Source organism: Gavia stellata, chromosome Z (genome assembly GCF_030936135.1).
Source record: "Gavia stellata isolate bGavSte3 chromosome Z, bGavSte3.hap2, whole genome shotgun sequence".
Taxonomy (NCBI): domain Eukaryota; kingdom Metazoa; phylum Chordata; class Aves; order Gaviiformes; family Gaviidae; genus Gavia; species Gavia stellata.
In genome coordinates this window covers 35,452,880-35,468,291 of record NC_082637.1, presented here as the reverse complement: position 1 = coordinate 35,468,291, position 15,412 = coordinate 35,452,880, and the positions used below count along the sequence as shown (strand labels likewise).

The 15,412-nt window shown below is 38.8% G+C and overlaps 1 protein-coding gene across 1 annotated transcript; it reads right to left on the bottom strand.

The window, feature by feature from the left end:
• Window positions 1-5,211: 5,211 nt before the first annotated feature.
• TYRP1 (tyrosinase related protein 1) lies at window positions 5,212-15,073 on the bottom strand. The gene is made up of 7 exons (XM_009818042.2): window positions 14,692-15,073; window positions 11,868-12,190; window positions 10,310-10,514; window positions 9,219-9,386; window positions 7,480-7,659; window positions 5,965-6,111; window positions 5,212-5,417 (listed from the first exon to the last, which is right to left on the bottom strand). The coding sequence occupies exons 1-7, from the start codon at window positions 15,071-15,073 to the stop codon at window positions 5,212-5,214; spliced, it is 1,611 nt and encodes a 536-aa protein (XP_009816344.2).
• Window positions 15,074-15,412: the final 339 nt, after the last annotated feature.

Here is a 15,412-nt window from a genome sequence, read left to right as displayed (position 1 = left end):
TTAGATACCTCTGGGCATTAAGGGTGGGATTGGCAGGATGACAAAAAACAATGCACACTGTGCTCTATTTTTAAAGATCTACACAGAAATCAATCCAAGGTTTATTTTAGTTGGAATTGTGCTATTTTAATTCCCTCCAACGAGCAGCAAGAAGTAAATATTGTGAATGCCATTTCTCTTTACCATAAAACAGCACCCAAACAAAGCATCTGCTAAAGCTAACACTTTCATTCTACATTAGAGGTTAAGTGAGATTTCAAGTTAAAATTCAGTTTTGAGAGAGGAGATCCATACATTTTACTTCAAATTAATATTTTGAAGATAAATGTCTCAGTTTTAGTTAGGCTTCCTTGAAAAATTATTCTTTTGGTAGTCAAATGTTGAGCTGGAAGGCATTTTTTGGACAATAAAAAATATTAGGATGAAAAACTGAATACACTTCAGCAATAAATCTCATTGTAGGAGTCATTCCAATTCCATGTCAACATAAAGACATTATTAACTAGTGTTTTTTAGCCCTTCCACATACAGGAAGGGTGAAGCTTCTGGGGTTAGAAATGTTTCTGTAAGTTAGAAAAATAGTTCAACTTTGTGTCCAAAGCAGGTGTTCATGCAAGTTATGATTTTACTACCCACCATTAAGAGGAAGTTAACTGGACAGCCTAATTGCCCATCAGGTTCCACTAAGTTCTTCAATCTGCCTTTGAAAATCTTTTCTTTCATGTAGAAATACCAGTTTGTAAGGGAAATTCTTCCCCAGATGCTGCCTTTATTGCAGGCAGCCAACTTACAGAATCTTTTAAACTTCCAGGATATATAGTACATTTATTGAACAAACTATGCTATGTCATATGACCAGTTGCCTTTGCTGTTTTCACACTAGTATCACATTGGTGGCATAAGTTTTTCTGTTATAAGCTTGTTTGCAATGCTTTTTTGTTCCTTACTGGAAAATTTTGTATGTGGGAATAGAAATTCATGTTACTGGAATGTAGGGGAAGAAGGGACATATCATTACTGTGCTGTTTCACTTCCTCTCACCTTTCTTCAAATCCTAAATTCCACAAGGTATTTCTGCAGGTTATCCTTATTCCTGTGTATGTTCTCTTCCAGTACTGTCCTAGGGGTAATGACTATCCACACAGTGCAGTTTTGTGCATCAACATCTCTCTTGAAAGAACTAAATAAGGCTGATTCAGTCTTTGTAATTCTGCTAGTGAAGGGCTACAGGGCTACTCCTTGTACTTCTTTCAATACTGTATCATCACCTCTCCTTTAGTTAACTCTCTTGCCAGTCTGCAGATCCTATTCCAATTCCTAACTTTTCAGACTTAAACACATAGCACTTTATCAAAGGCTTCAGCCTCAATATAATTCCTAAATAAAATCTTTGAATTATCTTATCAAAGAAAGCTATTAAGCTAGCTAGCATGGTCCAGCTTTGATAAATCTGTGCCATATTTGATGCCAGTTGTGTTTTCATGGTTTGTTTTGGAGACTATTGAGTCTAAATTAGTAAGCTTGTAGTTACACAGAATATTTTTACTTTCCCTTCCCTATAAAACATTGCTGCTCTCAATTGTGCAATACTTTGGCTGACCTGATAAAATTATTCAAACACCTTACAGATGGACTTACAGTTTCATATGTAATTTTTAGGTTCTTGGATGGAAATTACCTGCTGTCTTGATGCAGATACATTGTTTAGTTTCTGTCTTCTAAGGCAATTTCTGTCTCTCATGCCACAAGCTTCTTTCTGTACAAGACCAGCATAGTTCATCCTGCTGAAAATGGAGGTTGACTATCACTGACACAGAAAAATGCATGTGGATCATGCTAATCTTGACTCTGCATTTATTGCATTTTTATTTACATGGTCAAAGAACCTTTTCAATATTTCCTTTCCAAGATCAAATGCAGCTTTGACAGTTTGCTTTTTATTTCTAAAATTCCTGACCTTTTCTCTCTTGCATATTCTCAAAACCTCTATTCATTTAATATTGTCTGGAGACAATCTGAATTACTGTTTCATTATTTGAATTCACTACTTACTGTCTACTAATTTGCTTTTTATAAGAGAAATAAATTTCAAAATCCAAGCTTAGTAACTGTTAGAGAACCAAGAAGGCAAATAAGCATAAAAAATCATTGAGAACTGCAGTTGTAGGGCACACCTAAGAGGCCTTTTTTTGGTGATACAGTCACTGCAATCTAAGTCAAAACAATAACCATATGAGATTTTATTAGGCCAAGAACTATTTGTGGAAAAAGGGTTTGTCACCAACTACATTTATGGATTTTGGTTCCCTTAGCATCATTATCAATATCTATTCAGTGATCTCCAAATTTTACATAAATTACACAGTTCTAATTTATGTGAGAGTTTCTGTCTGACAACACTTTACAGATCTCTGCTCATATCCAAACCTGAGGCTTCTTTCAGTTTTTCGTTAATGGTGCCAACCCTTTGCTACCTGTATATCACAGTTCCTTTTGGCATGGTCATCAGTTCAACATGAACTTAGCTCTGTTTTCTCATCATTTTCAGATATCCTTTACAGCTGCCTTATACAACCCATATATGAATAAACCTTCATGAGAAGAACAGGGAGCAAAAGTCATGGGGAGAAGGGACATCACATGCTTCATAATTGCTGTACATAGGACTTCTCAGTTAGTACTTTTTTCCAGCTTTTCACATCCTCTCTACTTCTTGTGACTTCTGCTACTTGCTCTTGCCTCCATATAATAAGTGAAAGCCTATAGTTATCACACACTCAATTTTCTGGTGCTTATTTATTTTTCTTAATTTTCTCATATGCTGGCCATTTCAGATTTCAAACCTAAAACAGTTTTTCCCCATCAGATTAGCTCGGGAACAAACACCAAGCAGCTTCAGTGAATGGCAGGAACGTTTTCTCCACACCCAGACATAGTTTCGAGTACTACAAATAGTGACCAAAGAAAGGAGGACTTGTGAGACTCTTACGAAGAATGGGTCACACACACAGTTCTCCGCTTCCCTTCCCCCTCTAATTCCTGCACTTGCTGTTCCTTTTCTTTTTAAGTCTGTTACAAAATTCTACCTTGCTTCCTTCATTTATGTGTGGCAACTGTAATTAGCAGGCAGGTCTCCTCATACGCTAACCCACAAGACTTACGGCCTGCTCAAAACACAAGTGTATGCTTTTGCTTTAAGGATTGAATGGCTTTAATGGCTAACGTCATCTTCATGAGATCTGATTTTGCCATGCCATTTTCCTTCTGCTATCAAGCTTCTGCATGCTTCTTTTCATCCACTGAAGTAAAAACACTTTACAAATTAAGCTCTGTTATCTTCATTTTATAAATGAGTCAAATAAGTCACAGGGGTAAAAATATGCTAGCTAAGAACATTCAGCAGGTCAGTAACAGACCTAAGAATAAATCCAGGTTTCTTGACCCCAATCCAAAGTACATTGGATCACCCTGCTTTAATCCACTGAAATCACTACAGTGGATGACTTGTTAAGTTGCTACTCAGTACAAGCAAGAATGGCAGAACAGGCATTTAAGTTGAAATCCAAGCTGCTGCTTCTGTACCTGAAGTACTAACTGTCTAGACTGTAAGTAAAACCAAAAGTACAACCCAGAAGACTTTTGTCTAATTTACTTTTGTGCCATGGGTGCCACAGGTGAAAGTTTTCTATCTAAATATCAGTTATGTGTGGAAATTTTTGTTGTTGCCCATGCCCCATGCGTGGTAAGATGGGTTAAGAAGATAAGTCATCTTCCACTTGCCTAGCCAAGAGTACTTGTCTTCCTATTTACATCATTCTCAATGTATAAATTATGTATCTCCTTGCAACTGAGTAAGTGAGCTTTGAGCACACCTGGTACTTACTGAAACCACTGAGGTTAACACAGCACATAAAAGGCATGGCTGGAAGGAGGAGATAAATGACTCTTGCTTTTGCCTAGTAACTTAATGTCTGGGAGAGCTGCCTCAGACTGAAGGAGCTCAATCCAAATTACTTGCCATTTCTGTTGAAGCTGAGGTCAGACAGAAAGAGAGACAAGACAGCTTGACTTCATAGTCTGACAATTAGAGGCTTGAGTACATGATGTGGGATTCAGTAGTCTGAACCCAGGAACATCTCTGTATGTCAGCTACTGACTGCTAATTCAGATTCAGTAAGTCATCACAGGAAGACAATCAGATGATTTATTGGTACCTAATTATGATGAGAGAGAGGAGGTGAGGCTTGATGCCAGATTCCTCAAGCCCTATCTCAGGGTGTAAAGGCAGGTGTCAGTTTGTTACTGTCCTACTGGCTCATGTTGGATAAATCCAACAGCAGTTGCATATGGCTATTTTTCCAAGTCTATTCTACAGCCTGATGCCTAGGGTCTTCTCTCAAAGTACATGAGGCGCAGGTTCACATTCCTGCAGGAGAGAATTGAAGCAAGGTCTCTCATTGCTGGGGAGAATGCCCTGCCATGGAAATAGTGGGAGAGAGAAAGGGAGCGAGAGAGTGAAAAATCAAAATAAAAATAGAATGAAGGCTGCTGCCAGCTGTCCTTTCAAATGGATGTCCCCTTCAGGCAGCTGTGTTTGAACATACAACTGAAGTGTCCAAATGCTGGAGTGGCTTCTCGGTGGTGAATCTGTTTTCACAGATCCACCTAAAAGCAGCAGTAAGATCAAAACTATGTTCTGTGAATATAACTGGATTTCAAACACACTGTTCCTCTCAGAATTCCCTTGTAGCTCCCTGCCTGGCATGCTGGCTATTTTGAAACACATTTCCACTCACCTAGCCAAGGTGTCTACTTGTATTTTGGATTCTGTTTCTGTCCCATTCTAGACTAGACCTTTTCACAGAAGTACCTCATAAAAGAATTCTGGGTATAACGGCTAGGTGAAGTCAGATGGCATCGTCTGTCGGCAAGTTAACTAAATTTTACCAGATTTAACAGAAATATGCATGAAAAAGGCTTGCAGGTGAGCCCTGAAGAGTTAGTGGAATTCTATTAAAATCAGTACAGAATTAGCATTGCAAAGGTGACTTACTGATGCCTAGGTGTGATGAAAGAGGAGGTGAAGCCTGAAGCAAACATAAAAAGACAGCTGACAGTTTATGCTCTTTATTTGGAAGCAGATGGATGACCACCTTTATAAAATACAGCAAAATAAACAGTTTCAGTCAGAAGCCAAAAAGTGCCATCTCTTCAAACGACAGACTGGCTTGGTGTTGATATGCCATCGTAATCATCTGAGTAGTGCTGGTACTGGTCAGTAAGAAGAGGCTGATGCAACTCATCCTTATTTTTCTTGACACGTACGATACACGCAGCAGCAGCGAATATAATTGCAACAAGAACCAGTGCAGTCACTATTGCAATAGTTATCATCTCTGTGACACGGAGAGCCCGCCCTGCAGGAAGGAAAGCAAAAGGGAAAGTTATTAAAAATAAATGTCAAGTATATGAATAAACGTCAGAGGGACAGACCAAAGCTCAGTATTTGTCATTATTCAATGAATCGTGAAGTAGAACTAGTTTAAATTTTGGTTGATAATATTTGTTCCAAAATGTGAGAAAATATTAGTCTCTCCTGTTACACTCTAAAAACAGTCCTAGTCCTTTCTTCTGCTATCTGGTTTGTGAGTCATTTGCATTCTCTGTAGTGATTTAATAAGGACCACCTGCAAGATTTAGATCCAGATGAGAACTTCTCCAAAAATTGAAGTGGATAGTGGGAGCTTCATGCAGGAACAATCTATAATCAGTAGCTATTTAGCTGCACGAAATCCCAAACACAACTGACGTGGAAAGCCAGGCATGAAAAGAGAAATAGACCCTTACAAAGGCATCAAATATTGTTTGTGAAATTTGAACCAACTTTATTATATGATGCATGAACTTAAAGGGAGAAAGACATGATGAGAAAAAAAGAGGAAACATCTAGGTTGGACAGTTTACCTGGCCACTCGACTTCATAGCTGTATCCCAGGTTTTCTGGCGCAGTAACAAACATCTCATTATTGGTAACTGGAGGCCAGAAAGGCACCATATTGTACTGTCGGTTATGTCCAATAGGGGCATTCTCCAGTGGATATGTTGAGATATCTAAATTTGAAAGTCAAATCACACTTCTGTAAATAAAATCAAAATAATTTGCGCTTCTTCATTTTGTTTCCATCAGTGACTCAGGATTTTGTGTACCTCATTTTTTTTGTTCCTAACCTAAGTTAATCTAGAAGGATTGGTTTTCCAGTGTGACAGATGCAGAATGGAGGACTCTGCTCTGTCCAAAAGCAGAGTTCTTTTCTGTTTTTTAAGAGAAACCACCAGTAAATTGTAAAACTTTTGGCCTGTGTTGGGTTTTTCATTTCTTCTTGCATGGAAAAGGAGAAAGAGGTATATATGGAGGACTTGGAAAACCTTTTTGCTACAATCTGGCTTTATCTGATTGTAACAGTGATGAAGAGCTCTCTCATGCATTTCAGAAGGGCAGCTGATATGAACTCCAGCGGAATCTTTTTTGCAATGTTATGGCGAATCAGGAGAAAGTCAGCTGAAGCAAAAAAAAAAAAAAAGAAAAAACCAAATCTATTGTGGTAAGATGATGCAGAAGCTTGTGATAGGTCATGTAAGTACCACAAGAGGATACAACTGCTCTCTGATAGTTGATGTGGGAAAAATACATGAGGCAGGTTGTGGAAACTGCACAAAGAAGTCTCAGTTGTGCAACAGCAGCTGTCTTCTGTAGAAGAAGGAAGAGGGGGCTGGATTGTCCTAAGATGAATACAGTCACTGCTTTGTGCAGACTAATGCACAGACATTAGAGTTAATAAAGAATTATCCCCCCAGATTACTGATGCCAATCTCCTTCCTTCTTTATTTCTTTTTTTCTTCCTTCCTTGCAGTTCCTTTCTCCTGTCCTTCCTCCCTCTCCTTTACTTCCTCCCTTATACCTTTTCTCTCTTCTTTTCAGATTTAAAGAAGCAAGGGCAGCAACAGTGACTACCCTTTGAAAGCATATGGAAGTGGTTATGGAATTCTGGTAGTAAATCACAAGGTAGTCAAAATGAATTGTGAGGATGTGCATGGCATCTGATCTTGTTTGAGAAGAGGAAACATAGATATTTACTCCACACAACAACGGAATGTCCATGAAGTATTTGGACCTCCCATAGTTACACTGTCTTTGCTCTACGGAGACATGGTATTTGCAAATTTTGTTTTCTTGAATTGTGCCTGGTATCTCTGGCCAAGTCCCTTCACAGACAGTGATTTGAAAATGGATGTCAGTGGGTCGAGGAAGGGAGCTTGCTTATTATTACTCTGTCTTTGTTAGCTATACTAACTGTTAAAATACCAGTCCTCTCTCCTAAGCTTAGGGGCATCTTGCTGTCCCACAAGAAGTATCTGAGCTCCTGTAACTACAAAGACTGACATTCACCCACCCTGCTGCTGTCTAAGAACACGTCTTACCTGCAGAATACCTTCTTAGCCACTCATCAAAAACAGCATCTGTAAATGTGTGGAGGAGGACAAAAATGGGATCATTTGGTGATAAGTGAGTTTGCCCTCCTGTCCCATTCAAAAACAGATGAGCCAAGTTGTGAAGACTTCGAACTGCTGGGTCATATTTCCCTGAAGGATCACTGTACCCTGAATACGCAAACAAACAAGACAAAAAATCCCAGTGAAGATTTTGTTTGGAAGCTGCAGTCCCAGCTGGATACTTTTTTCTCTGAAAGGCTGTCATGTTGTTGTGTTGCCTTGTGTAGCATAAATGGGTACCTAATTCTCTACCTACTGGCATTTGAGAAATGTCCCTAGCTTGCATGATATTCAGATTAAAATAACCTTTACAAATGAATGCTGAGAATGTGGAATGCAAGGCTGTCGGGATCTGGTGCAAAAATGGCCAAAATAAACCACATCATAGCATAAAAATAAAGGTATATTTGGGACCTACGTATCTTTCAGCATAATTGAAATAGTTGCATGTGTTTTCTAACTGCTGACTTAAGTGTGTATATGTTGCCATCTATCCTAATGAGCCAGCTGTTATGTTTCCACACATAATTTCCATGCTTACTGTGAACACATCTCAGAAAGTTTCACATGCTCTGTATTTTCAGTGAGGATACCCTACGTAACTCTGTTACTGTCCAGCACCTCGTAACCCTCATGTCAGATGTCAGGATCTGAAGCATCATGAAGACTTCTCCTGTTTTTGAGCTCTGGCCAAACTTTCCAGAGAGGAGTCCGTACAGTTAAGTGGCTAAAGCCATGTTCAGATACCTAGATACTGACAGCCCAGTTGTCAAATGTGGTAAGCATCCAAAACTTTCATATGTACTTAAAAGGTTCGTGCAGATTCTTGGTTTTGTTCTCCAAGAGAAAGAAAATGGAGAAGATCCTCCCTGTTGTAGGAGTTATGCCTCTTACCTCTTCAAAAGAGCCAGAGGATCTACGGGAGGTCTAGCAGAGATCTGAACTGTCACTTGGTAATCTTTTCTCATGAATCATAGTCTTTCCTGTTAAAAACTCTGGATTACTAAAGTGCAGAAGCAGCTGCCAGTGTACTGGCTGAACAGCATGGATAAATCTTTAGGCTGGTTTCTGTGTTGCAGGGTGGGTGTTCAGATGCCAGTGACTGAAAATTTAATTTTAAATGTGTAGAGCTTAGAGAAGAACAGAGCTATATGGCCCAGAAAGAAGGACTAACATATCTAGCAGTAAATCCTGTACCCAGACGTCAATTACTACTTCAATACCATTTCATTAAGTACTACCAAGGCTTACAATTTCTTTTGCTTTCTTTTGTTTGTTTAAATTCAGATACAAGAGTAACTGCTATGAGCACCTGTTTGCCTTGTTTAAGGATGCAGCTGCATCAATCCACAGGCAAGGGCTGTCTGTTTTCAGCAATGGCACCTATTACTAGGTTGCAAGGTCCTGATCTCAGCTAGTTTCTATTTAGTACGCCAGTGACAGACTTTTGAGGCTTTTACACATTTAAAGAACTGACATAAGCTATAAAGTAATTTACCCAGAACTTATTTCCACTTAATACTAAGCTAATACTTAATGTTAAGAACAATGTGTTCTTAGTGTCCAAAAGACTGTCTCCAAACTCATACTTCCAACAGGAAAAATGGCAAGCCTACTCCCTTGACTTATTTGACGTTGTTCCAGGTCCTTTCATTTGCCATGTTTACCTTCTACTGTATTACGAAAACTGTCTGTCGAATTGGAATAGAAAGGAGGAGTGTCAAATACACCAACTTCCAAACACTGAGCAACATCCTCGGGCTCTGGGAGACGCTGTACCATAGGCCGTGCAACATTTCCAGCAGGATTTCTTCGGATGGGACCACCCTCAGTGCCTAGGGGTGCAGAGAAGAGAGAAAACAATACTGGTGCATCCTTCTAATGACTGAACCGTGGGGAAAAAAAAATCCCTTGCAAATGACACTTAAACTGAATGAATGGGTCAGTTGCTCATGTCAGGCAAAGAATCTGAATCTTTGTGGGGTCCTGTGTGCTGGATCCTTTGCACCAGGTTTTAAAAAAGCATCTGGAAGTCTCTTACTGAAATTTGTGGTTCTGTAAGTGCTTTGGGAAAGCCTCCTATAGTTTTTTAATGTGATTTCTTGATGAGACCTAGGATGAAAGTTTTGAGGATGTCCTGATAGAGTAGCTGGGGAAAGGATTATAGTTGATTATGTAGGTGACTAACCCAGTATTGTTGTTTTTCCCTATTTTTTTCCCCTATCTCCGTGAAGATGCTGAGTTGTGGCTTGAAGGTGAGGAATATACAAGAATCTTTCTGGGATTTTTTAGCTCTTGTAGCTGAGGTAGATGTGTTAGGATTCAATATTCTTCACATTCAAAACACGCTCCACATAGTTAACATCCGGATTTGTTAGAAATTTTCCTTTTAGGAGCAGAATGCCATGAAGGTGATAAGTGGAGTAGTCAGAAGAAAACTTAAGCTTCAGTTAAGAAATGACACTGACAGATTTAATTATTTATGGCACAGAAGATTAATAGATACTGCATAAGAAGGAAAGTCAAAGCATTTAGCTCTTCCTCTGCTACAAGCTCCTGATCACATTTTGAACTGCTTAGTGCACCAGTGCAAGATAAGTATGTACTATCTCAGAAGACTGATGAAACTTGGATCAAGAATATCAAAAAACCACTTTAAGACTTTTTGACTGGGAAAAGTCGTTGCAATGTAAAGTATTACATTTATTTATAATTAAAAGGATTTTCTCTCCAAATACCTGCCAGTAGACATACTTACTGTTACAGATGGTTCCCAAAGTTTCATAGTCTTCTATATTTTCACATAGCACTCGCCACTGAGAGAAGATTGAGTTCTGGCTGATAAGAGAGACATCAAAATTGCTTCTAGCTCCCATCAAGTCATCCGAGCAGATATCACAGGTGTTTTGTCCTGTTGCAAAGTTCCAGTAGGGCAGTCCAAAAGTGGGGTCCTGCAGCATGTTCTAAACCATATAAATACGGTGTTAATACATGTGTGCCTCAGAGACCTGTAATATTTACTGATAGAAGGATGTTAAAAGCAGTTAAAAACTTCTTAGTAAGAGTCAGAGTCCTGCCTCAAGGAGGAGAGGAAATCTATGGAAGATCTATGAAATCTATATAAAAGCTTTCGGTAGTTTTTCACACTGATGCCGTTGTTCAGCAGAACAGATAGTTGGACTACTAAATGGAGTCATGGATCTTCCTTATTAATAAGACAGTACCTGTTCCATGAAACTGTATCACGAGTAGTAAGAAACATTACTTCATACTGATACTGCATTTTTCCAAATATTTTTAATGGCCTGTCAACAACAGTAGCATTTGTAGCACATAGAGTAATGATGCTAACTGTGGAATGATTGAGCAGATGGAAAAGTAAAGAAAAGGATACCAGCCCTTCAAGTTGCCATTGTTTGTTTCTAGTACGGGTTGGAGTTGAACGGTTCTGGAGTGTGTCCTGGCTTCCAATATTTATATACCAGGATGTGTTAGCCAGCCAAATTAGCTTAACTAATGATCAAGTTTACTAACATAAGTAGGAATATATATTTAATCACCAAGATCTAGATCTCCTCAGGGCTTCCACATAATGAAATGCCACTGATGTCAAATGGGAGTTTCTGAAGGGAGTTTGTGCCTCAGCCTGATGCAGAGCCATTGAAGCTAGTGGAAACACTTGAAGTGATTTCAAAGACTATTTAATCCTGATCTTGAAAACTTAATTCCCTCTTCTTTAAGAAGGATCATGGTCCATAAAATAATATATTCCTTTTATGGATAGGGCCAGACAAGGAAAGGAAAACAAGACAATTACTGATTTATCGAACAGACTATAAAAACCCACTGATTTCTCTAACCAGTTACACTAATTATACAAACAAAATGTGATTTTGAAGCCCCAAGCTATTTCTCTAATACTTTTCTTCAGAATTTCTGCTGCTTTGGTTAGTCTAACGTAGTCAAGGGCTTGATATTAAAAATAACACTGGCAATAACTTTTGTTGGTCCAATAAACTGTCTTCTACAGATATATCTAGAGTTTGTATCTATTTTTACAGGAGATTTTTATGCAACCTTTATATTTTCCATTACTCTGATTGAAATACTATTTTTAGCAGCTCTATAACAATGACAGTCTAAAATCTACATGTAATCTGTTTAGTATCCCTAATGAGTTACTGAAATTGAAGCAGAATTATTTCAACACATAGAAAGAGCTACTATCATTTTTGCCTATTGGAATATGGGCAGAAGTTCTCTAACTGTACAAAACATAACATGAACACATGGTTCAACATTAATGCTAACTTTACCTGCATGTCTCTTTCAAGCTGCAGTAGGTGGTACCTATGCCATGTGACAAAAGCTGGTCCCTCATGAGAGAAATCAATTCCTCCAAAACTCTGCTGCCCTGCACCAAGGAAGGTCTTCCTGACAGAATAATAATGAGACCACACAAAGTAGTTATAAATGGAGATATTCTCGAACTGTGGTGTGTTGCCGTCTGGTCCAAATATTTCCTCACGTCTTCGTGTGGCAATAACAATGTCAGGATGGATTGTCACCTTGGCTTGGTGTAACGCATTCACAAAACGCCTCCTTTCTTCTGCGCTCAGATCCAAAAGATTCCTCCTGACTGTGAGGATACAGAAGAAGCAAGTTACCAAAGTAATAGACACTCAAGTCTGATCTCACAGGACTAATTTATTTTGCTCCTAATAATTCTGGGTAAGTCCCTTTTTCTTCAAGCATTCATCCTTTTTTTATTGGGGCAATTAAGAGAGGGCTGAGCATAAATAGAAAATGTTATTTATTATCATTATTATTTCCTACCCTTTGTAGGAAAAATGGCAGATTCACCGGTGAATTATGAATTGTGAATTTCACACAGTACAACATCTCTCTTTAATGTCTTTACTTGCTATTATCAACAACAGCCTTATATTAGTCCTTTTTAGCAGTATATCTCAAGACTATTTAAAAATATCATCGTCCACATATAGACAGTGAAACAAGGAAGAAAATGGACTTGTTGAAATACCAGTATATCAACAAGAGGAACAGAGCTCACATCACCTCGGTCCCAGCCCAGCACTCTTTTACCTGGACTGAGAAGATTTCAGGCTAAGTTCAGACTAAGACACAGGTAGAAGTCCTCACAGCTATTCTCAACTTGCACTCATTTTCATTATAAAAAATACTGAAAAATCCATAATCGTCCAAATGAGTGATAGACTATGTTGATATGAGAAGCAACAGGTCTTCAGCATGAATCAATATCACGAATAAAAGTGAATTATATTTCACTATATAAATTCGATTCAGTGGGGGATATTTTGGCTTCATTGAAGTTTATAGAAATGCTGTTATGAAGCATGAGTTTCATCCAAGGACTCTGTATCCTGAAACATGCTTTTCTGTTTTACAGAACTGAACTGAGACGCTAGCCCTTGTCACTGAAGGGTTTTTTGTTGTTAAGTAGCTCACTAAAAATATCTATCTAATTTTGATATACAGAGACATCTTAACTTTTTCATTTTTCAAAATATGGTCCTGAACCACAACAAAAAATTGGGACTATTATTAAATTTAGGCAGAATTTAGAAGATATAAAGGCACCAAACTGCATTTTACAGCTATTTTATATGGATATGCCAACAGTAATCCAACAATTAATTCTAAAGTCTGAGTATCTGGGGCCAGCTCTATGGGTCAACAAAAGAGATGACCTCCCTGTGGAAAGTTAAATCATAATAAAAAGCTAATTTCCCCTATTTAAACTCATGTTGTCATGCATTATAAATCTGATTTGCCTAGCATTTTACTGAGTAGTAAAGGATTTAATAAGTGAAAAAAGTAAAAAGCACTCTTGTATACCCTAGAAAATCAGCTAAAGCTGCTTTTTGCCTATCTCCAGATTTACTTTGCTAAGTTTGTGTGTGTTAACATTTATTTCTTGGTTATTTTTCAGAGTTACCATCATTGTTAATGAGAACAGGCCAGACCATCTGAGGGTGCAACCTGGCTTAGGAGATCCAATTCATGAGTCATGCTTTGTGCTTTCTGTTTTGCTTCTTGGAGCTCAAAGGATGAATAAAATCCTAATGTCTTTCCCACAGTCCTCTAGAAGTTGTTTTTAAGGAATTTTATTTTTAAGATTTTGAATTGGTAAGCAGTCCTTTGTTAACCCTTGCTCATGTTCATGGAATGTTTCCTATCTGGTGAAAATAACGGCAGTGCCAACTTCTGTTTCCGCAAGAGGCACTGCACATTTGTGCTTGAGACCTGTTGTTTCTCATGTCAACAGAACCCATCACTCATTTGGGGGATTATAGATTTTGCAGGATTTCAATAACACCTTTAAACCTTCACTAATAAGGACTGAAATCTTGTTCATTCAGATAGTTTTGACTTGAGAACAAGGATCTGTCCCCAAGCCTGCTTGTCTTTTTCAATTTATCTAAAATATTCAACATATTTCCAGTCTCACAAGGATTTCATAACCGCTTCAAAAACTTTTAGACACCTGTTTACTGATACTCTGGACTAAACTGAAACTGGAGAATTCTCAGAAAGGCCCACCAGTCCCTGTTCTGATTCATCTGAACAGCTCATAGTCATGACTTAAGGCTTTTAAGGACATTGACAGCAACTAGGTAAGTAAAAATTTACAAGGCAAGGTACATAGTTTAGAAATGTATTAATGGATTTTGAATCAAAAGAGCTGCTGTCACACTTAAAGTATTAAACAAGGTATTAAACATGATATCTAGATATGTATTATTCCCAGACATACTCACAAACACACATACATGTCTATGTACATTGTTTTACTCTTAAATAGTTCCAAGAATACAATTTTTCAACTTAGATATTCTATTCTTTAATGGACTTGGTCCTAATCTTGCACTGACTACAGGTTTTGTTTCTTCCTTTTATTGGGTAGTAAATGCAGCTGCTTGGTACACAAGCTGAACAACTCATCTAGCAGCTGCCTTAATAATCCCTATGGCAACATACATTTGCTAAATAATATCAGGGGTATTTTGTATTTTAAAGAAAAGAAATACGCTAAGTACTTTTAGAAGCAAGCACTGCCACCAGGCAATTTTCATATCATATTTCTGATGCTCTTACCTATATTGATTTGTTGGCTACAGGTAGGTCCACTCCAGCCGGGGCGACATGACCCACAGTTGTAACCAGAGAAGTTACCGTTGCACCGGCAGGTTTGGTTGAAGAAGCGTATGGGCCATTGCTCACGGTCATCCCGGCCATCATGGATGTACTGTGGGCCGTGGGGTCGCGAATCGACAGTCACCTGTACACAACGGCCCCTCCCCGTAGACACACCACATCGGTCAGTACCTGGCCCAAACACAGGGAAATAGTCTGGGCAACACATGCCACTCCTCAGGGACTCCACGGTAGCGCACTGGCGAGGGAACTGAGCTCCAGCTTGGCCGAACATGCTAAGAAGCGGTGGCAGGGAAAGGAGCAGCAGCACGGGGAGCTGCATGACGGCGGATCCAGCAGAGCTGGCTCCTTCTAAGAGCCTGCGGTCCATGCACACTGACTTCTCCTCTCCTGCGATGGGACACCCAGTTCCCTCTAAAGACAGAGAGAGAGAAAGAGAGAGAGAGAGAGAAAGAATAAAAACAAATGATACAAACCTCCAGGCTACCCCCTCCACCTCAGAAAGTGCCTCTGAGCCCTACAGTTCGAAGGTTCACTTTTCTAACTGGAAAAGTGAACAACTCTAAATGAAGACACTAATGTTCTTCTCTTCGCTCATTATCTGCACAAAAGCTAGTAACTACCTAGAGCTATATTTGCTCATTGTCTTCTGAGTGCTTCC